General features: G+C 43.9%; 1 protein-coding gene across 4 annotated transcripts in view; it reads left to right on the forward strand.

Moving 5' to 3' along the window:
- The window catches only part of grik5 (glutamate receptor, ionotropic, kainate 5), an 80,512-nt gene that overhangs the window by 25,018 nt on the left and 31,504 nt on the right, over positions 1 to 23,990 (forward strand). For 2 of the 4 annotated variants that reach the window (XM_085801668.1, XM_085801670.1), the window contains exons 1-2: positions 20,219 to 20,306; positions 22,200 to 22,361. In XM_085801668.1, the coding sequence (XP_085657794.1) occupies positions 22,250 to 22,361 (112 nt within the window). In that variant the 5' untranslated portion in view covers positions 20,219 to 20,306; positions 22,200 to 22,249. Of the gene's footprint in view, positions 1 to 20,218; positions 20,307 to 22,199; positions 22,362 to 23,990 lie in introns of those variants that run through there. The other 2 variants (XM_085801671.1, XM_085801669.1) reach the window with 1 other exon arrangement.

Below are 23,990 nucleotides of genomic sequence, written 5' to 3' on the forward strand. Positions count from 1 at the left end.
GTGTATGTTTCAGTTTTCCCTATGAAGTGTGTGCTCACTTCTCTGAATCTGAATAATGAAGTTACAATTCTATAAATCCATATGCTACCTTCTTGGCTGCCCCAACAGCTTGTATATAGTTTTGTCAGCTGTTGTTGTTGTTTTTAGCCTGTGGGCCCTTGTGATGGGATCATTTAAGACTTATTTGCTTCAATGATAGCAAGAGTGACACATCCCTTTATGTGTCTGTATATGGAGCGGTGTACGGGGACTTCACTTTGTCACATTTAGAGCCATCTCACCTAGCGGCCCCGTCCTTTGAAGGCATTTCTTGCCGCATGACTGGTTTTACTGCACAATAGATGACTTGTTTTAAGTTGTTTCCACAGCTGCAGGAATGTGATTGTTTCTGAGGCTCTTGACACAGAAGCCATAATGAAAGAGAGCTGTTTTATTTTTTTATTTTTTTGTGAAGTACTGCTTCTCATATAATGGTTTAATTCAGGCAGGAATGGAATTTGCAGCGTGTACGGATGCAAGACCCACTGGTCAATCATAGCAACTCACATAGCAACAAGGCCTGCGTAGGACAACTGAAATAGATGAGATGAATCAGAAGCAGTCTTTTACTGCTGGCACACTTTATCTCCTGGCCATGACAACGGCTTTGTGATCACACTGTTTGTCCATTCATTCTACAGAGGAAAACATTTCCAAGAAAAACATAGCGGACAATAAGAGTCTAATCAGGGGTTGGAATAACTCGAATGAAAAATATGTAACTGCAACATCATTGTGTCTGTCTGAGGGTGTTGCCTTCGCTCCTGCACTTGCAGCGATGCCCCTGGTCCATTTGTACATTCCTGATTGCTGGCCATGCGTACAGATGTTGCGGCTGATGGTTTTTGACCTGGCCACATGGCGAGTGTATGGTGCGCGTCTCCCGTCTATTACTCCACAGCCCGAAGTGAAACCTGAGGGTAACCTTCATACAGTGATGAGAGTTCACACAGCTCACTGGAGCCTCGGGTTGGTGACACAGACGCAGCATATAAGCAAACAGACACACTTGTGTGGTCAGAGAAGGGCACACGTTCGCACACTAACACAGATGGACACGCACAATGTGTTCACAACCTGTTCAGTCACCCTCACGCAGTCCAGAAGCATCCCTCGTTGGCTTTTTCTAGATGGGGTCGGCATGTCTACGAGCTCACCCCAAATGAAGGGGAAGTGGGGGAGATGAGTGTGTGAATGTGCATGTGTGTGTGTGTGTGTGTGTGTGTGTGTGCAGCACGCTGTAGGGCTTTGTTTGTGTGTTAGGCCCGACTCCTGCATCACTCATTCCAGCACGACACATCAAAACGATGGGAGTCGACGCTGCTGCCCGCTGACCATATATGGGTCTTCCTGCATCATCCAGGCTCTGGTTTAGCCCATTAGAGAAAGTAGGACAGAGCCGGGTCCTGATGACCATATTTGGCCGGGTGCTGTGTCCCCTGCAGCCATCTTGCCTGCCTCCACCGCATGCTGCCAGGGCACTGCTGCTCAGCTTCTTCCCTCTTGTTGTCTATCCCTGTTTCTTCTTTTTTTTTTTCTTCCCCCCTTCCTCTCCTCCTCTATACCACCAGAACAAAATCCCCCTCTTGGTTGCTCTTTCTGCACATTCTGCTCCTTATCACTCCTTTCCCCTCCTCCTCCTCCTCTCCTGCTCATCCTGTTACTGCACTGTTTTGTCTTTTCTCCCCAAACCCGCTTCTTCCGCTCATCCTCCTTCTCCCCGCTTCACCCATCTTTACTGCTTCCTTTGTTCTTTCCCTTCTCATTACTTCCTGTGTTCCCCTTTCCTGCCTTATCCTTCCCCAGCAGGAAGCTGTGTGCATCCAGGTTTACTCCACTGACTGTGTGTACGTGAAGCTGGGTCTTCTGGCCCCTGGCCTATTGTGGCTCCATCCCTGTGTTCCTAATCAGCCCTGCTGCACGATGCACATGTGTTTGCAAATTCATTAACTTACGCACATCCACACCCACACACACACACACCTTTATTATGTATGAGTCCATGAGAGTGTTAAGCCTACATGTGCACACCCAAGTGTTTGTTAATACACTTCCACACACACTCAGTTTGTAGGAGCACTTTAATACTCTCACACACACGCAAACACACACTCCCTCCACCTCCTGGCAGCGGGTTTGATCGCCTGGAAAATGAATACTAAACGCGGGGCAAAATGGCTGGCAGGGATCACCTTGGCTGCATGCAGCTCACCGCCTGCCTGATGCAGGCATGAAACTGGAGCACCTCCACACCTATCTCCCTACTCAGATATTCTTGGGCTGCTCTCCTTGGTGGGGAGACACAAAGTGAGAGTTGGCCTTTGTTTGTAATTTGGTGAGAGGAGAGGTGCTCCTGCTGTGCCCTGGCTGTAGCGTTCCCTCGGAGCCCTGAGCCTCTCTTCTCTCTCTCGCCGCCTCTCAGACTGGAAGGTAACGCACCAGGCAATGTGCAGAGGTCTCGACAGCTGATACACACCACTGTACACACTCACAAGCACGCACAAACATCGATATTCAGTATAGGCTCTCGTAAATCCACAAGAGAGCATACACACACACGCAGGCAAGCAGAAACTATTTCATTTCCCCAACGCTTAGAATCAAAGGAGCAGGAGTAGCTTGCTGAGGACTGGGCCAACTAGGAGCAGGTCTTCCCATGGCTGGAGGGATCCAGACACACAAACACAAACACAGGCCCGGTACGAAAGTTGAATGTTTTCCCATGGTTTTAAAATGATCTCTTTGTGGGAGTACATCACTATTGATTTAAGTGTGATTTTTATAACCACAGACCTGCAGATAGTCATTCATAAAATACTATCTACTGTATTTTTTTCAGAATTATTACATTTCTGACTGTGTTATGTTCTAACACCTTTAATATAAAACCAATTTCTCTGTCTTTGAGGTGGAACAGACGTATCAAATCATTTGAAGATAACTTCCCTTTATATGTTTGAGTACGGGACCATTTGCGTGTATGAGAGAATTTATAGTCCTGAGCAGAGGATTTTACCGTGTGTGGTGCAGCCATTTTTGATGTTGTTTTACTCGCTTGAGCCGTAGAAGCATCATTCTTGGACATTTAGCTGTAATGTGGTTGCTGTCTTCTGCACTGAATGCTCCACCTGTTGAATATTGTGCTGCACTCCGACTTAAGCTGCATGTCTGATGAATCCACTTGTTAAACAGATTTTTCACTCAGCTGAACTGTAATCTGCCAATTTAATACACACAGTGGAACGAAACTGCAGCAGGAATTGATCCAGTTTTATTACCATAATAATGCCATCTCAAGGTTTGCCTTTGCATGGTGGCTTTCATGAAGTTTGCACACGGCATCTTTGTCGAATCGCATATGAGCATCACCGGTGATACACAAGCACACATTTTGTGAAAATACTGGGCTGCCACAAGGTTTTGGACAGAACACCAGCCAATATCTGGATTGCTGGTATTAAATCCTACTCGGTACCCCTCCTCTAAAAGCAGAGTAGAAAAAGGTTAGAGTCCTTTCACAGCGAGAGGGAGACGGATTAAGGCCCTTACCGTAGTGTATTGTGTGTGTTTTATGTCTGCATGTGTGTGGCAGGAGAGTAGCATGGCTACTTGGATGGAGTGTTTACAATACAGCCATGTCGGTGTGTTTATATGCGATTATGAGTCTTTTTATGTACATGAGATGTGTTCGTAGCACGGTGGGAGTGTGTTTGTGTCCGAGTGTGTGTGTGTGTGTGTGTTTTGTGAGTGGGTAGTGTTTGCCTCCGTTATCAATCCGGGCCAGACGACAGAAGCCCTTTAGCGGAGAGTTAGTTCAGTTTAGCATGAAGATGAGGTTTGTTGGCCCGGGTGTGCCAGCATTACTTTGCCCAGTGTACTCCTGCTTCTATGTGTGTCAATGAGTGTGCGCTATTGTGTATTGTGTATTTGTGTTTGTGTGCTTGTGTGCTTGTGTGTGTGTGTGTGTGTGTGTGTGTGTGGTTTTTGATGTCAGCTGGTGGCTGCTACTGTTTGCAGATGTGAGCGTTAGGTAATCACAAAACACAATCACTCTGGTCTATTCCTGAACCTCTGCCATTATATATAGCATTCTCCTCTTCCACCCACAACCTCTCACCATTTTTCTCTCTCTCACACACATTCTCTTTTTTTCCTCTCTATTTTCCATCTCTCCTCTGCCTCTGCCTCTGCCACTCCTCATCTCTGTCCTCCATCTCCTACTCCCACACTCACTCTATCTCTGTGTTTTGTTATATATTACTGCTCTCTGTTGTTTGTCTCCGGTCTCTGGACATTTTTCTTGTCATCTCTCTTTTTTCCCCTGTTCCCTCACCCGCTGCCCCCGAGCCCTACACTCCCCATCAGTAACACTTCCCACCTCCCCCAGCCTCTCTGCACTTCTCCTCCCTCCTCACCCTACAGCATCCCTTCTTTACCCTTGCTGTGCTCCTCTTCCTCTCTTTTTTTTGTGCCTTCCATCACATGTGTGCACGCTGTCAGAGGGGGAGTATTGATTGCACGCTTGGCTGACAGGCACAGTAATGGACGACTTGGGGTGTGTGTGTCTGTGAGTGCGTGTGTGTTTATGTGTGTGTGTCGTGGAGGGGGTGGTGGTGTTTAAGCAACAGTCCTGGCAATAACTCACCTGACCAAGCGGACGGCCGCCGGGCAGGCAGGCGGAGTGAGAGGTGCTGCAGCACGCAGCACAAGTTGACAGGCTGCATTTGAAAGCAACCGAGCCAAATATAGGGCAACTTTTAAATCACACCCTATTTCTTCCTCGGGGGAACTCATTTTCGATCACATGCACCATGTGAAAACAAAACACCGGACGAGTAAATTCAGGAACTGCAGCCACTAGTCTCCCTTGCCGTCATATAATATTGTTTTACATTTATCTCCGACATGCAGGAAATCAAAAGTGCTGCTTAAAAAAAAAAAAAAACAGCACGCTTTGTTGTTGCCAATTCCTGAGCCATGCTCCTCAATAATCACCACTGCAGCATGGACAGCAACACACTGCAAGACATACATTGCAGTTAAAATGCTAATATGGGCGATTCAATTAAAGCTATCTCTTTTCCATCGCCCATAACACCGTTTTGTGGCTTTTTGTGTCCACTCTTTTATGGATTATTATGGAAAAAGAGAGTCGGTTTCTATTCTCTCAGGCAGTTTTTGGACATTGTCATAATGATTGCAGAGCTTTATGCTGCAGCTCCTTTTCCAGTGGAATAGCTTTTGTTTCATGGTGCTGATCTAATAGAGAGAGCCTTGATATTTGGGTTCAGGCCGGAGAGGCTACTATACTACAAATACTGTACACACACACACACACACATAGTATATATATTTATATAAGCCAAATTCCAGTACATCTGCCGCATACCAATGGCCTAATTATGTGATTTCTATACACACCAACAGAACGCAGCAACAGAAATGTGTGTTACTACAGTAAACACAACCAAACACACTTAAGTGTTATCATCACTCCCGCTGTCTTAATTTGCAGCACGTACACTACATAAATACATACTTATACACATGAAATCAGACTGTGTGCGTATATAGCATGTTAAATTAGTATTCACTATTCAGCAGTTGAAAGATAAAGCTTTTAAGCATGAAAACGGTGATATTACACCACAGATAGTAATTCAAATAAATAAGCAATTGAATAAACAACATAGCCCTCATACATAATTAAGTTAAAGCTGACCTAGATCAAGTAACGTGAATGAGTGATTCTAATTTCAGATGCCAGTAGTAAGCTGTATGAAAAAATGAATGTGGATATTCATAATGCTGTAGTAAGTCTTGGAACTTCTAAGGCTAATGTACCATGGGCTAACAAGATGTATTATGCATTTATTCACCAGTGCTTGGTACTGATTTACTGAACAATGGAGCAAACAAATGCTAATCCAGCATTAAATATGGTGCTGTTGCATAAATATTCTAACAGACATTGCTTTTAGCATATGCTACCATCTATTAGCATAGAGCCCGCGGAGGGATAACCAACAATTTAGCATGAGAAAGCAGAACTGAATGTAGAGCAGCTGTGTTTGACCACTGAATGACGAACTGGATCACTAAATTGACCTTGTGAAGGTTACACGCTGGTCATTTGAGACTCGCACACACAGACGCAGAAACATGCACGCACGGCACGCACAGGCTGAAAGTGACCTGCTTTTTTTTTCTCACCATCACAATTAAGCACAGTGGCACTTTAAAAGATCTATCACCTGGTATTTGCAGTAGGCTATATCTGTTTCAGATGTTGAAGGGGTCTTAAATGCACATTTTTGAGAAATAATATGCAACATTCACCTTGATTTAGCCCTGAATACCTGATCTTGCTCTAGGTGATCTTGACTCCTCTGGAAGCTTGGGGCGGTGCTGAGTGGGGGGAGAGAGCGGGGGGGGGCAGGAGAGGTGTGTGTGTGTGTGTCTGTAGGGGGTCATCATGGCTGACGGAAACCAACAAGTGAGGCTGTATTCAAAACCCCATACTATACTGCTAGTAGCCTACGTACTGATTTGGACAAAATGCAGTATGTAGTATACAGTATGCAAACAAAAGCAAAATTTGCAGTACGCGAAAAATTCCTCGATGTCAGACTGATTTGGAAAGTATGCACCTGACCAGTCTACATTGTGTAGGCCTACTGCAACCTACAATTCGATGTGCCTCTAACCCTAACCAAAGAAGGTTTAAAATAGTGAAGTATCTTTCTATCTTTCTATTTTATCTAAAACAAAATTTATTGCAGACTGGTCGGTTCATTGTAAAACATTTATTTATTGATGTAAATCTGGTGATTTCTGAATGTAGGCTACAGAGCCCCGAGGCAGCGCTGCTCCTCTGTCCAATACACCGAAGCTTCACTTTTCATTCAAACAAACTATGCGACTGCCACAATTGTTAGATTTCATCAATGAGACCAACATTTATCTCCTAAAAAGAATTTAACTAGCCGGCGGTAAACCTCTAAACCTCTGTAAGTTAATTAGCGATCGTTTTCTCCCCTGGGATGATGACGCAGGCTGGCCGGCCGAGCACCTCAGGAGACGCAGCTGCTGCCTCTTTGATGTCCCGGTCGCTGCTCACGCAGGTGGAGCTTCACTTCTCCGAAAAACATCGGAGTTAACTTCTAAACAGCCGTCAATTGGATAAAATTGGGGATCTAAACTTTCTGACATGAAAAAATATTAAAACTTAATAAGGTGACGTACAGTAATAACTACTACGTGCTACAGCAAGAAAAATAAAACAGCTTTTCTCCTGTTTTACAGCTCCGGTACCGGTTGCATTCTGGGAAACTTGTATATTGTATAGGCTACTGCCGTGTGAACGGCATGGGAGTGGTTTCCCCCCCTGGCCCCTCCTTGGCTTCTTACTGACGTCAACGACAAGCCCAATTGGAAATCGCGTTTTTTTCCCCCTGCTGGTGAATTCATGGGGAAGGAGGCGAGAGTGAAGTTCTTTTCCCGGAAAACATGTCAGCTATTGTTAGTGACAGAGAAGATTGAGGTATACCTGCAACAACCTGAAAAAATAGATTTTCAGGTGATGGATCCTTTAACTTCTTTTTATATTTCAGTGGCTCTTCTGTGGTGTGGCAGCTTTCCTGCTCAGCTCAAACACGCTTTGGTTGAGCAGCTGATCTGTCCTGCTGGTGAGGAACATTAATATTGACTTACAGATAGAATCAAACCCCAAATAGCAAGAAATTATTCATCATTTGTCAGATGCACTGCTTTTGATCATCTGAGCTGTTGTCATGCTTCAGACCCCTGGCCTCCAGTGTGCTGCTGCTGACCTTGGGCTGAATCCCATCATACCATGTTAAGATGAACTACATGGTGAAGTTAACAGCTTATTTCTTAAAAACACAACCCCAGCAGCTGAGCACGATAAGATATTCACCTGATACTCCAGGAGAATATTAGAGATTTGTACACAACAAAACACTGTCTTTGACCTTCTTTTTAGTAGCTAGGCAAAATCTGTACCGAAATAGTGTTTCTTTATTGATTCTACTCCTTTCATTTCTTCCTTGTGTACGTATTGAAACGTTATATACAGTCCAGTGATTTGTAGCAGGTTGCAAAAAATGTCTAATTTCCATCTCCTGGACAGGGTGAAATTTGCACATTTGTCGCATTACCCTGAAATGTGATGTTCTCATCAGCAACAGTAAAAAGCGTCCTTATCCCCAAAGCATTGCAGCAAAACTTGTGTTCATTAATCATACTAAGTGGTTGAATCCTCAAAAAGTCCTCACTCTTGCTTCATGCATGATGTCCTTTTTGTTTCTCAACTGGGCCTGAGAGGTACAGAGAAGGAGAAAATGCCTTTTGCCCAGGGCGCCTGAAAACAATTTGAGAATGCTGTTGTCGGCAATGCATCTAGCACAGATGGATACACAAATAAAAAGCTTTTAATGCAAAACTGATGCACAGCAACATTTCCAAAGTGCCCAGCCACTCCATATTTCTGTATTTTGCTGAATCTCGCTGCTCCTCGTCTCTCCCCTCTCCCCTCTCCAGTCACTCCCTATCAGGTCTAATTGTGTGATGTCTCGTCTTGAGCGGAGATGACCAATTTTAGACTCAGTCATGGGTGACAGAATTATACAACATCTTGAGGAGCCACGCAACATATTCGGGCAAACTGTGAAATAAATTTTAGCGGAGTCAGATTCTGATAAATGCCAACCCTTCGCCCCCGGTTAGACTACATCTAAAAACCTAATAATATGATGAATTTGATCTGATTAATATGTACATATTAATGCATAATGTACAATGATAATCTGAAACAAGCAGCTACGATAGAACATATGCACAGCCTCGGGATAAGTATAATAAAATATGGTTGGATGAGAGCAGTTCTTCATGGACAGTATTTAAATACAGATATTGAAATTAATATGCTCTGTGGGCTTATACAGTAAAATTGAAAAACCGAGTAATGCTGATGGAATCATTTGATTAACAGGATAATTTATGGCATAACACCAACAGAATACTGAAAAGTCATTATGCTCCGTCCGTCGCCTCCTCCAGCAACGTGGCATTTTCTGTGCTTTTGAGCAACTCCACAATCTAAGGCAAAGGACATTATTAAAAAAATATTTTACTGGCATTTCCAGTGTGCTGGGCATTGCACAATGAAGGACAATGTGGGGGTGGTGGTGGTGGTGGTGGTGGTGGGGGGTGGGGGGGGTGACATCCTCCAAGGTCACAAGCTATATACCCATGTTGTTTCTGACATGAGACACAATGAAGAGGAAAGCAGATCCCTAGGTGCTTCATTGTGTTATGCTATTGCTTTTGTGACCTTTTTAATATGGATGATGCTGTTTCTCTTTCTGTTTTAATGAAATTGCTCATAAATAATTTGATCAATTATATACAGCCACCAGCAGTGCCCCTACTCAAGGATAAGAAGTAGTTACCTTCATTTACTTGAAGGTAGGCCACTATATTCAGAAGGAGTTTTTGTTTTTCCTGCTGTAGTGATATGGAGACCATATTAAGACCTAGACTCAAGACTGTCACTGAGTCAACACAGATTGGCGCTGTCTCAAGTCTCATGGCATTATTCATGGCTTATATTCACCATCTGGCACTAATGCAAACTTCTCATCTATTTTCGCAGCAGCATCAAAAGTAAAATGTATTTTTCATGCATTTATCCCAAGGCACAGTCCTCAACACAACCAGAAAACAATGTCAGATGAAGCAACATGAAGTAAACAAGATAATTACTACATTTGTATTCATTAGATTAAATTATTTTTTCATCTACTGCCTAGCGTCTACTTAACTAATAAATGTATTACAGTAACAGATGAAGAAACAATTGAATATATGAAGTGTCTGTTTCAGCCTGGAGGTAGAGCTGGACAGCAAGTGCTCACAAATGGCCATTACTGCTGCCGACTGTTATTGTTAGTTTGAAATAGTCATCCCGTCTGATCATTTCAATGATCAAGTTGAATGTCTGTTCATGAAGAGACATTTACTGGAAACTCGTAATGATGTTCTCATATTATTGTATTGATTCTCTGAATGCCTCTCATAATACCTGCAACGATCACTCTCACCGATCTCTTTGTGAAATGGTGTAAATGAAAGAGAAGTGGCAGAAATCCTCTGAAAAGACAAACTGAACGATTTAGCTTTTTTAACTGGATCTTTAACCCTGAATTTCCACATTAGCACTTGACAGTTTAACTCTACGGGAGAGTGTGGTCATTCTTCTCCCAGATTGAGAACCGTGTCTTGCTGTACATATTTTGGTCTTTTGCATAGTTGTTTTGCATAGTTGCAAGTGAATTCTTTTTCAGATGTTGTACTGAGTCTGAGAAGTGCAGTCAGACAGAATTTGTCTCTTGCTCCGGGCAGCTGAAAACAAACCGAATTTGAGCATGCTGCTTTCTGCAGAGCAAATTAGCACAGACCGTAACACAAACCATGTAAACTTGAAACACAAGAGCACTTTTCACAACACTCAGTTGCCCCTTTATTTTCATGATTTGTTTTGGGTTTTATTATGTCTCTCTCCCCTCTCCCCCTGGTTGCTCTTGATCAGCGCCGATAGTGCGATGGCTCGTCCAGATGACCGATTTTAGATGTAGTCGTGGGTGACAGAATTACACAACAATCTGAGTGGACACGCAACATGTCCTAGTCATACAGTGCAAGCGCCCGAGTCAGGCGCAGCATGCACACTTGCTCCCAGTCACGTAGCAAAACCACATTCTCATTGTTTCTGCCTCTCGCTACCAGAGACCGGTCGGAAACACACACTGCAGCAGCGACGAGGCCCCGCCCCACATGACCAGTGGGCTCTGACTCCTCCATCTCTCATTTACCTGTTCCATCACCATCTCTCTCTCTCTCCTCTCTCTCTTTCTCTTTCTGTCTCCCTCACCCTCCTCCCCACTCCCACTCCCTCCTCCTCTCATCCTCAACTCTGTTGCCACGGCAGCAAAACCTGACAATGAGAGAGAGAGATAGAGAGAGAGAGAGAAAGAGAGCGAAAGAGAGAGAGAGAGGGAGCAAATGCCATCTGAGTCATTTAAACCACAACCTGTGTATGTGTGTTGGATATGTTTGTGTACATCTCTACGTATCTGTTGTCTCTGTCTGTCTGTGTGTGTGTGTGTGTGTGTGTGTGTGGCGCGGCGCGTGGGTGTCTAAGTGGGAGAGCTGTGTGGAGTCGGTTCATCGGTTCATCACAGAGCCATGGCTGTGCTAAAGCAAACATTCTACCTTTGTTTGCCTCACAGCATATAGCAGCGTTTGTTTCCGCTTTCCATTTCATCTAACGTGTAAATATCTTGTCGTAGTGAAGCAATATTTCCCTCACAAGCTCCCAGTGATTCACACACGTCTGCTGTTGCGAGGCCATTGTGCTCTGACTGATGGAACAAACTAAACTTCTGACCCCAGAGTGTTCGCGTGATGTGACGTAGTATTTTCAGCATCTGTCAGCGGAAACATAAAGAAGATCTTGCTGTCTGAGGTCACGACGCCTCTACGATGAGTCAAGTCAAGTCAGATTTGTATCGTATGTGGAGACCGATAAAGCATACAAATGTCTCAATGGGCTCCACAGACTCATGCCATTGGTATCATGCTCTCTAAGAAGACAAGAAAAAAACTATTCACACACAAAAACTCTTTAACACATACGCATGGGGAAAAGAAAAGAAGCCTCAGGAGAGGCAGCTGGTGAAGTGGTTCGGAAAAGACATCTAAAAAAAAAAGAAAAAAAAAGCAGTGAAACAGTGAAAATTCAAAACACAGGGGACTTGAAGTCCAACAATGGGATTATAATAAGTCAAAAAGTATGGACCAATGCTGTTACAGTCTATAAATCCTATAACTAAACCCATACCAGCCATTTAAAATGAAAGGGAAAATGTTTCATATCCATCCACATGATAGTTAACGCTGATTTAAACTGACAGCGCTCTGCTCTCACTCAGACATTGTTCTCTTAGCAGCGCCGTGTATAATACACTCTTATATTTCCAAGGCTTTTGTTCTGAATGCAGATTTTAGCAAACAAGCCAGGGGGCGAGTGAGTTCAAGGAGAGCTTCCTAATTGTGATTAAACTGCTTTGCTTACATGTAATCTGCAGCTGCAACAGGTGGGATCCATGTCGACAGCTAGTGACACCGAGCAGCACATCTATTTGTAAACAGCTTCTGGAGAATGCAGCGCTCTGGGCTTCACCCCCATGCTGCCCTACCCCTCCAGCCCTGCACCGATCAGATCAGCAGGCGGTACAGTACATATGCAATGCAGGAAAGGCTGAGATGCAAACTCACCACCGGCATGTACAGTGGGTACTAGTTTCATTTGGATGGTTTCACGCGAGATTCACGCGTGAGTCACGGGAGGCTCACGCGGATTTTTTGTGGAGGAGTAATTGTGTTTTCACCAGAAGCTGCAATGTTCCCAAACAACCGCCAGGTGGCATCTGTGAGCAGCAGATCGCCTCTATAAGAGAGCAGCACGGAGCAGTGAACACGAATGGGGAATGCAATATAATAATAATACAGTATAGTTTTTCAATTAGAAAAATGTAACGACGGCAGCTATACGTCTCACTCTCTTTTATCGATCCTCTCGTCAGCTCCAAACACACCCATCTGCACCGCGATTATGGACCACAGCGTGGTTTTCCACACAGCAGTTAGGCCTAATTAACTCAGTGGGCGATGCTGCCGGTGTGTTTTTAAAATGAGCCAACTACTGTACAGTAGTGTTCATTCCCCACCTTGTTTGACTGAGAGTGTAGCTGGATGATTTCTCATGAATGAACGGGCAATAGCCTATGTCACTTTCGGGCTGGGCGATAAAACAGGATATCCTGAAATAACTTTCCCTCGATAGAAATAGGCTACAAGATGTGTGGATATAGGTTTCATTCATCCATGTTTTGACAGACAACACAAACAACCAGTGGCGGGGACGGACTGGCCATAGGGCAATATGGGCAAATGCCACAGCAGCCGCGACCAAAGATGCAGCCGTGCTGATGTGACCGCAAAAAAAAAAAGTCAGTCGGGGTCAGCTGGTTTACAGCCGGCCGACTCTGAAACACTCGAGACACAATAACATTAGTAACGCAAGAAAGGTATAGTTCACTTAGTAGAGCAGCTCTCACTATAAGCAAAGATTTTATTTCAGTCTGGGATGCCAACGTGCAGTTTTAGTGAACAATGCATTTTCTCTTATCATCATTATTATGATCACTGATAGGCTATATGTGCGGCTATACCGTAGCCTATGTGTGTTTGTGTAATGCAGGGGTGCTTTAAAAAAAACACAGTTGTCTGGACAGTAGGCATTTTTCTCACAACCGACCTCAAAAGCGAGGGCAGGTCCGCCGAAGCATCATTCCGGTGTTGTCTGTCCACAGAGCACATGGCTACTTAATTATGCACGTGCTGACCATATATGGTTGTGCTGATGCATTCTGGGGGTGGAATATGAGGTGTGTTCATGTCCGCACCATTCTTGGGTCCGGTGTGATTTATCAATGGAATATTGCGGAGAGTTGTACGTACGCACAGCTTGATCAGTGTTTCCCACAGAAAAAATAAATAGGCTAAATAAATAAATAAATGTGTCCACGTCTCGTGTGTTAACGTGCGGTGCGCCGCACGCGAGAGAGGCAGCAGGTTGAGAGGCTGACTGGCGGAGATGAGAGCTGGTGAAACGCTAACATGATTATTTAAAACACCATCTCTGATCTCTGCCTGCACATAGACAGACACAGGTTCACATACAGACAGGGGCGCACGGCAAATGCAGCTGCAGCGCTATTAAACTAGAGCAACAGCAACTCTCATATTTAAATTGTGTTTTTATATTGATTTCATATATTTCACTGATTGCAATTAGGCTATAGAATGCTAGTGTGTGTTTCATTGAAAGCAGGCTAGGTGAAAATCGCTACAGTGGGGTTTATATGCAGCGGTCTGTAGGACCAGCTTAACAGACACATCAGCGACACATTAGCACCTTCATTTATCTCTGATCAATAGGTGTGCTTGTGGATACTTCAGCCCTGCCCCCCACAGAACTTCACACAGCTGTTCAGTCAGCTTAGAAAAACCGGTTCTTACAGTAGCTACCTCTCCTCACACTTTTCATAAGCCGGAGGACAAAACTGTAGGCTTCATTGTTTCGTTTCATTTCGTTAAGTGAAAATCATCTCTGAATTATGGAACTAAAAATAAAATAGGCCTATCTTTAAAAAAAGCCTAATAGCCTAATTGCATTATTTTTATTCAAATGTGACTGAGACCTTTATCTACCTGGGTAACATGAATAAATATCCTGTTTTGTTTTTTTCTGGAAACGGTATAGGCTATGTAACGTGACCGCGGCACTCTCTCCCCCCTCTCTCCCTCCCGAATTGGGCATATTATGATAAATATAACTGTAGATGAAAACAATAATTGAAGAAAAAAATAAGCTATTGTCGGCCCGAGGTATAAATGCCCAGAAATCGAATGTTTCATTTGTGTAAGTTGTAAGCTTCAGAAACCATCACACATGGAAAAGTCACGGACTGAGAGACCTGTAGTCATTTACGTAAGAAAAACACAAACGTCTGTGTGAGACCATCTTATCTCAAGGAAATTTAAATCGAATGCAACTGTAACTTGTAAGAGGTGAAACGTCTTCCTAGACGAATAACCAAGTCCAGTTGCATTCGATTTAAATTTCCTTGAGATAACTATGACCGGGAGTCCGGGACAAATGAGAATATTCACAGGTTTAGTGCATGTGCACACGCCGGCCGGAGTCACTCGCAACAATGTAGCTTTCCCTCGATTAAAGTAGTTCTGTCATCTCCCACTTTGTACCGGATAAGAGACAGCACCCGACAGATATGCTAAATGTTTGGATGCAACAAAATCAGCATCTAATCTGTCCCTTCAAGAGCAGCTGCTGACAGATGTGCATTATTGCTCCGCTCGTGAGTCCAGCAGCATCGGGTCCAGGCTGCTGGCACGGACCCGCGGTCGTGGGCTATGAGTGGATTGTTACATTCACCAGAACTTGCAGAACTCAAACTACTCAAACTTGGAGCCACCCAGCCAGGCTACAGGAGAGATCAAAAATATGCAGGGGCCCCCCAAAAGGCTGAGAACCACTGATGAACGTAGGCTACTGTAACCACTGTGAAACAATAAAACAACAACATTGATCTGATTGACCGGCGTAGCGGTCCCTCTCTCCATTCACTCTCTAGCTCTCTCGACCACAGCTGCAAATGAAGTACCTATGGCCTATGAACAGCGCCACTCTCCATTGCAGCTACGTTGTGGTCAAACGTGGAATTACCCCAAAATCTTTTGAGCTGCATCTCAGTACGATGCTTCCACCTAGTGGCTACAGTGTGACCTACAATTTCACGCAACGCGTGAATCACGCGTTACGTGAGGGAAACGTCCAAATGAAACTAGTACCCACTGTATAAACAAAACAACGAGCGGACATGCACTGACGTAGAGAAAACAAAGATACATGCTCATATGCGTAAGCAAACACACACAGAGAATGTTCTTTGAACCCTCCTCAAGAGCTGGTGTGTGTGTGTGTGTGTGTGTACACACAGTTATAGTGGATGCTTGTGTGTGTATGTTTGTACGTGACATACTCAGATGTGACAGTGTCACAGGAACACGGTGGTTCCCCAAGCAGGCGGTGTCACTGACTGAGGGCCTCTTTGTCAAGGAGAACACCGGGAAGAATTTATCCATGTCCAATGAATGGAGGGAGAGGGAGAGGGAGAGGTGGGTGGGGGTTGGAGGGGGGGGGGGTGGACTGTAACAGAGAAAGTGCACTGTCGAGATTGAGGAGAGCGGTGAGAGCAAAGATAGGGAGAGAGAAGAGAGAGGTCAGTAAAGAGACAGGGGTATAGAGTGTTCCTGAGGAAAAGAGACAAAATAGATAGAGGCTGAGTGAGAAGAGATACAGAGGTGGGAGAGGATGGAGAGAGAGAGGGAGAGAGAGAGAGAGAGGTGAAAATGAGAGATTATGGTGTCTGCTGCCCTGCTGAGGAGGGACAAGGTGAAAACATATAGGAAGTAGGCGGGAGTAACAGCGAGAGACAAGACTGGACTTAACACAGGGTTGGACACATGAATGCTCTAATATTTATCATGACAGGGCATTTTTATTTATAGTGTTTATTCTACATATGAATATGGGGCAGAGATACGAACGCAATCACAGTCCTACAGTAGGGCGACTGACACCAAACTACACATTTACTTTATTTACTTTATTTATTTACATAATAGACAGTGCTTTCATTCCTGTTGTACTGGAGCTTAATTTAATATGTTTCCCCTCATTGTAATAATTGCCACACACTTAAAATCACACTTTCCCAGGGCCCAAGGGGACATCATCAACTAGCTTGTTTTATTCGAGCATCAGCTACAACCCAAAGAGATTACATTTACAGTCATATAAAAAAGAGAAAAGCTACAAATTAGTCTTTTGAATAGCAAATGTCTGGCATTCTGTCTTCATAAAAGATTTATATTATATTTCATCGATGGTCAAATTGTTGATTATTTGATCAGTTGTCTGTCAGATCTGTATTTGGAATCATGTTCGTATCGAACGGTTCTGTGACACTTGATTCATGTCAAGTGTTCAGTGTTAGTCATAGGGTGCGAATGCAGTTTAAAAACTCGAATCACACTCTTTCCCTGACTGTATCCATCCAGAGACAAAGTGCAGTCTGGTAATAAGTTCTGTTTTGAGAGGTGGAGATTGTACCAGATTGTGTTTGGAGGCTGCACTTTGTGATGTTGCTGTATTGGACTGCACTACATTGTACCGAAGTGGGAGGAGCTGCTCTCAGAAACAAACATTCAACACCAGAAGCTTCACAATGGTTGTGTTTGTTGCACCTCTGTTGTATTGAATTGCATTATTTGGTATCGCTATTTGTGTTATTGCGTCCACCCCCCTTTATATGACTTAGTTTGCATTTAGAATAGTTTTAAGATATGGAGCGTTTACTTTTTTATTCCATATGGCCAAGCTAATGTAACCTTTTACCCACCGTTCTGCATTCACGTAAACATTTTCAAAAATCTCATTTGAGATATACTGTATGTACCAGCGCCCTGGCAGAGCAACATCACATGAATAAGTCATATTTGCTTGCAATGTTGAACCTCACCTTAATGTTGGACATGCCACAAATCTGAATTCTCAAAAGACTGTATCACTGAGAATTAAGCGAGGCAATACAAAAGCCAAAAACAAGGTGAAGATAAAACCCTGCAAAATGCAAATACTGAATCAAAAGGGATAGCAGGAACAGAGAGACAGGACTATAGAGAGGAGGATAAAGGTAAAACAGGAGAGAAAGGCAGAGATGGCGTGATTACAGAGGTACATGACAGAGGAGAGGACAGGGAGCCGGTGTGAATGGGTGCAAACTAAAAATGCTGAGTCAATGCAACCAAAGAACATGTGCTGCTGCTCTGATATTAGATGCAGACACAAAGTACTAAACACTTAATCCTACAAAAAGCCAAAAGAGGTGATTTCAGGGTCCTCTGTATTTTTCCAGCCCCACTGCCACTCCTTGTAAACACACAGACACACACACAGACACACTGCCCCGACCTCCCCGCTCATTCTGTCCAGAGGTTAACAAATGTCCTGACTCTCTGCGCTCACTCGGCCCAGCTCTCCCCAGCAGACGCTGCTCTAGTCAACAATGACTACAGTACTAATTGTGACAAGACCCAGCAAAATAACACGTCTGTCCCATAATGACTGGCGGACGGTACAGCCTTCTTAAATCCACAGTCACTGAAGCCGTTCCACTTGTAAATTCAATTATGGGAATGATTCATCCTTTCATTATGATAACTGTCAGATTTTCTTGTGTCATACAATAAGGCAGAGGGGGAAAAAACAAATGATTCGCCAGCCCCTCTATCAACACCCTTCTCCTCTCCTTCTCCTCTCCTTCTCCTCATCCCTCCCTCAAGCTGCTTTTCTCCATCCGAGTTCTGTTTTGTCTTCCTCCACATCCCCCTCTTCTTCCACTCCTCCCCTGCTATCGCTCATCCTGCTTCCTCTGCCTTAGTCTCCGTTCATCCTCTCCTCATCTGCCTGGGGGTGTGAGGCGAGATAGCGTTCCCTTGTTTTCTGATTTTCTCCATATCCCCTCTCCTCCCTCCCTCCCTCCCTCCCTCCCTCCCTCCTTCCCTACATCCCAGTCCGGCCCTCCCTTTGCCTCCCTTGCCCACCCCCCCGTCCCCCTCCCCCTTCTCCCCTCTCACTCTCTCTAGATAATTAAGATCTCTGATTTTACGGTTTTCTCTTTCATAATAGGCACTGCAGACACTATAAGCAAGCCGCCAAGTCTTCAAATACACACGCGCACACACACACACACACACACACACACACACACACACACACACACAAATATGCATATGCCTTCATACACACTAAGATGAATGCATGCACCAAACAGCTAAATCTCCAACTGGGATGAATGTCCCCTCTCTCACCCCCTCTTCTCCCACTGCCTCTGCCTCTCTCTCTTTTCTACACTTTCCTGTACACACACGCACAAACACACACACACACACACACACACACACACACACACACACGTATACACAGACAAGTTAGGATATTTATGTATTTTTGCTTTTGTGTATTTCTCGGTGATGCCAACATGCAGGGTGACTTACAGCAGGGTGCAGTATGAAAGCGAGTGAGGGGGGCTAGAAGCAGTGTTCTCTGTACAGCTCAGACTAGTCTGGCTCCGCTCGGCCCGCTCGCTGCTCCAGCTCCCTGCAGACTGACACCCGACTGCTACAGGGACTCAGCCATGTACTACTACAGCAACAGAGCACGAACAGCAGCCAGACACACAGTCCTCGCAGATTAAACACGGCAATAGTATCTGACTATTTTCTCTCTCTTTTCTCTGTATTCCATGACTCCCCCCACCTTATTCCTCCACATTATAGCAACTCATTTTCTTTTCCTCTCTTGCAGTGGTGGAACATGTAATAAAAAAAGATGGATTTTTTTTTTAATGAATAGAAGTATAAGGGAATATTATCTAATATCCAACGCTGTCAAACCTACTCATCTTGGCAAGCATTTTAATCAGGTAGTCTGATTGAAATCAAGAGCCTTTGACATTGATAGTCAGTCTGCCACAAGAACAGAGTGTCAACAATCAAAACACTGAATAGCAAAGCTGTAAAGTCTCAAAGGACAATTAGATTATCTAGCTCACATAGAGGTTAGGTTGTTCTGTACATTTGGGATATTTAAGATTATGTAGATATCAAATTGTGTTATAGGGTTGAAATGAGAAGCAGTTTTAAGCTTCAGTAGTGGAGCTACAGAGATAAATGTCCTGAGATAATTATCCTTTCTTGTCAGTAAGGACATATACTGAAAAAAAGAGAATATCAAGTATGATCATTACTGTAATAATAAGGCATCAGACAATATGAGAAACGGAGATGAATATGTGTATATACATATATATATTTATAATTCATCATTATTTTACAATGAATGAATCATATTTTGTTATGCATTTTGAAGGATAACTAGTGGCTGTGGTGGACTAGAAACCACAATATTTCCCTCTGAAATGTAGTGGCGCAAAAGTATAAGCTAATACAAACCCTGAGTGCAGCACTTGAGTAAATGTACTTTCCACCACTGCACTTCTGTCTTTCCATCTCTATCCTGTGCTGCGTCTCTCTTTCTGCAGAAACACTTTCCAATCTCTTCTCTCTGTATTCAATTTTGTACTTTTATTCCCTCATCGTCCCCAGCCCATTCCCGCTGCTTCTTTTTCTCTCTCTTTCTCCTTACTTCTATCACAGCTTTCCATCTCCTCCCTCCCCCCGCGCCTCCTCCTTCTCTTCAGAGTATAGATGCTTTAATCTTCTCTGTCTAATGCTGTCAATAGCTCTCAATAACAATGAAATAGCACCGGTTCCATCCCATCATTGATGAAGGCATAGCCTCAGTTAGGATCTTATTCGTCATCATGGCAATCTGCTTCTTGGTAATAGCCAATCAGATGGCTCCTGTGAAATGCAGCGTTCCCATGATAGGTTCCCCATTGTTTTGATTGACTGCACCTGAGGGCCCGCCACTTTAGCTGGGCTCGATCAATACGCCATCACACTCACACGAGGTAAGCGCATGCCCATATGTGCGCTGGAATAAACACACATGTCCGGACACCAAACACACACTTTGGTAAGGAGTAAATTGAGAAAGAGACCACTGGTGTGGGAGGCGAACAGAATACAGTAGTAACAGCCAGCAGAAAGGGGTACTGTGCAACACAATGGGACGCTGTGTGACAGCAGTTTGCCATATCTCACTGTGTGGACTGAATAATCAGCTCTTTTTATGAGTCTTTCTGTTGTTCGTATGCACTGTTATACACATGCTTACAGAAAAGACAACTGAATGAGTGGCCTGATACTTTTTGATGCAGTAATTATCTATTGGCACTTCAGCATATGGTGTTAAAAGAATGAAAAAAAAAAACCATCCTCCCCCACTGTGTGCCTGTTATTCTATGTTGTGTCACACATACAGATGGCCTTACATAAGCCCTGCCTGTTTTCGCTTTGAGCTGCCGTAACCATAATGAGAACAACATGGCCATTTTCACAGTATGGCGCATGCTATTAGTATTACAAACATGTCCGTGCACATGTTTGCTCACCCTCTGACAGAACAAACCCGAGTGTAGGAGACATGTAAAGTGAGAATGAAAGAAAGGGAGGGCAGTGACTGCATAGAGGGTAGAGAGAAAAAAGGCTGGTTTATGACAGATGAGGACGATTCAAAGCAAAGGGTCGCCAATTTTTTGATGCGCTTTAATCAAAGACAAGAAAGTGTGTGAAAGGTGAGTGGGTAAAAAAAAAGGCAAAGTGATGATCTCAAAGTGAAAGAAAAAGCAGTGATGGAGGCAGAGGGATGTTCAGTCAACATAGTGACCGACGAGCCACATCATCTGCAGCTTTGATGTACACGCGAGTGTTTGCACAAACACACAACATCAACTCATTTCCTTCCCTCGCATGCGCTTGTTCAGGTCAAGGGTCAGTCTTCTAGCTCTCCAACACCTTCTCTGTTAACAGCTGCAGGGGTCAATTGAGGGTCATGAACCGAGTCTTGCAGCTGTCCGTCAGACCTGTCTAGAGCTCAGACCAGTGAACCAGACATCTGAAACATTCCCAGGTCAACGTCCCCACTCCACCGTGACCACCGTCCCCCAGCGCCACCCCTCCCTCAATCTCCCTGCCTGTCTATCACACAACACTCCTTCTCTTCTCTGTCTTCATCCCTCCCTTCATCTCTCTATCCTTTCATGCTGCCTTGTCATGTTGTCAGTCAGAGCAAGGCTCTGTCACTCCTGGAGAGGGCTGCTTAGCACCAGCGGAGCTCAGTTCAGCTCTCTTGATGTGCTTTTTGTTGTGTGTGTGTGTGTTTTGTGTCTGTTCAGAGGTGGGGGTGGTGGGTAGGTTATGGAAAACATGAGTGAGTACAGACATGTGTGGGCGTATTGTATATGGCTGTGCATGTGTTCGAGGCAGTTGTCGTTAGAATACTATTCACTAATGTCTGTAGTATGCGACTGTGTATTAGTGTGTTTGCATTGTGTATATGTACAGTATGTATGAGTGTGCACAGTGTGAATGTGTATGAGTGAATACGCGGTGACATGAGCCAGTTGTGAAGGTTTTCTTTGAAACGCCTCTTCCTTTCAAGGCTGAATACTGTCACTTCCAAACAGCAGGCTTTCCATGGGAGACATAAATAGAGATGTGTGTACTGTATTTCATTATGAGACAGGCTGTAAGCACGGGACTGGACTGCCCTTTGTGATATGACAGTGAACATCTTCATAGTATGAAAGTCTATTCTATGTGCTGTCAAATTAAAAGGTGCACAGAAATGACAGAGCGAGCTGGAGATAAGCCGCAGGATGACAATTTGAAGAAGACATCTTGTGCCGAGACAGTGGTTTGTGTGTCCTCTGTAACACGCAGTTTGTCTTCCACTCCTGCAGGTGGTGGTACAGGCAGCCAGCAGACCATTCTCCATGAGGAGCAGTAGAAGATGCCGGCTCTGCCAGCACTGCTGCTGTCAATACACTTCCTCTCCTTCCTGCTAGTCACCATGCCGCCACGCTCCCTCAGTCAGGCCCCCCTGCTCTCCTCCGTCCGTATGGGTGAGTTGCCAGCCATCCCTCCATCCCTACCTCACCTGGGTCAAAAAGTTACTCTTTGGACTGTACAGTAAGATACATGAGGACAGGACAGTATTGTAAATCTGAAATAGCATAAATAACTTACCTGTTGTTATTTCAGTACAAACTTAGTATAAAAGTTTCAGTACAAACTTGGTATAAAAATGCCCCCCTTTTACTCACCCTTAAAGGTGATTGACAGATACAAGGTTTTCCCAGAGGGTTTGTTGTAGTTTCTAGATTTCATTTTCACCTTACAACCTTCATCATAGGTGTTTGATAGGTGTGCAATAGTCCCTCTATAAATTGGCAATACTCAGCGGATCTCCCAGATTCAGACATGAGAATACACCTTGCCAACCATGAATATAAGTACAAAATGTAAAATATCTTCAGAAATGAATTCAAATGAACGTATTTTGTGTCATGAAAATATTTTGATAAAATGTCCAAGGTTAGGCTATTGTCTAAAATAAGATTAAAAAACAATACTTGCACAAGGTCTTCTAAGTTTGAGTCATTTTTTACAATTGCAGATTTCAGCTCTCTCCAATGGTTTTCAATGTGATTTGGGCCAGGATTCATTTCATTGTTGGACAGTTTTAAATGGTCCATCTACTCCGTTTCAACCATTCTTTTGTGCTGCTGTATGTGTGCTCTGGGTTGTTATTCTGCTGAAAGACCCTAGACCTCCACCTCATACCTAGTTCCCCAACACTGGGTAACACATTTTGCTCTAAAATGCCTTGGTAATCTTCTGATTTCATCATTCCTTTGATACACTCTGTGCCTCCAGCACCAGAGGCAGCAAAGCGGCCCCAAAGCACGATAGATCCTCCACCATGTCTTACTCTAGGTGGGCTGTTCTTTTCCTCATGGACTTCATTTTGTCACCTATAGATAAACTGATGCACTGCAATCAAAGACAGCTCTGCCTTAGTCTCATCTGTCCATGGAACATTATCCCAGAAAGACTGTGGCTTGTCTTCTTGATGTAGTTTGTGCTGTATGGTACAGGCTGAAACCACCGCTCCAGATTGCTCCAGATCAGCCTGAAGCTCTTTAGATGTCTTGTGGCCCCCCCTCCACCATCCCCCCCCTCGTACAGTCTGCTCCAGGCCTCAGACTCCTTTCACTGGGTTTCTTCTTACCGCCACATCATGGAGTCATCGGAACAGTTTTATGATTGCGAAACTTCTTGGCTATTGTCTTGTAGACCTTGTAGGAAATGTTTTTTGATAAAGCATTTCTGTTGCTCTTGTTTTTGCTGTTATATGCAGCACAATCAAACATCATTGGTTTACTCAGCACTGACAAATGACATTTATTTGATTTTTAATTTTGCTTTATGAATCATTTTGAATATATCAGAAAGGTGCCAATCATTCTGATCAATATGTTAAGATTGCCTTATAATACAGATTTGGTTAATTTGCATTTATTTCGGAAGATATGGGGACGCCAATAATCTCAACCCGGACTGTAATTTAAAATGTCAAAATGACAACCAGTAAATTCAGATACTGGCAGATCACCAATCATATACTGTATCACCCACCTCAATATACTTATTTTCCTTGGTGATTTGGTTTAATCAAATTATTGCATATC

This window comes from Trachurus japonicus, chromosome 16 (genome assembly GCF_045865225.1).
Source record: "Trachurus japonicus isolate A0001 chromosome 16, Traja_1.0".
Classification (NCBI taxonomy): domain Eukaryota; kingdom Metazoa; phylum Chordata; class Actinopteri; order Carangiformes; family Carangidae; genus Trachurus; species Trachurus japonicus.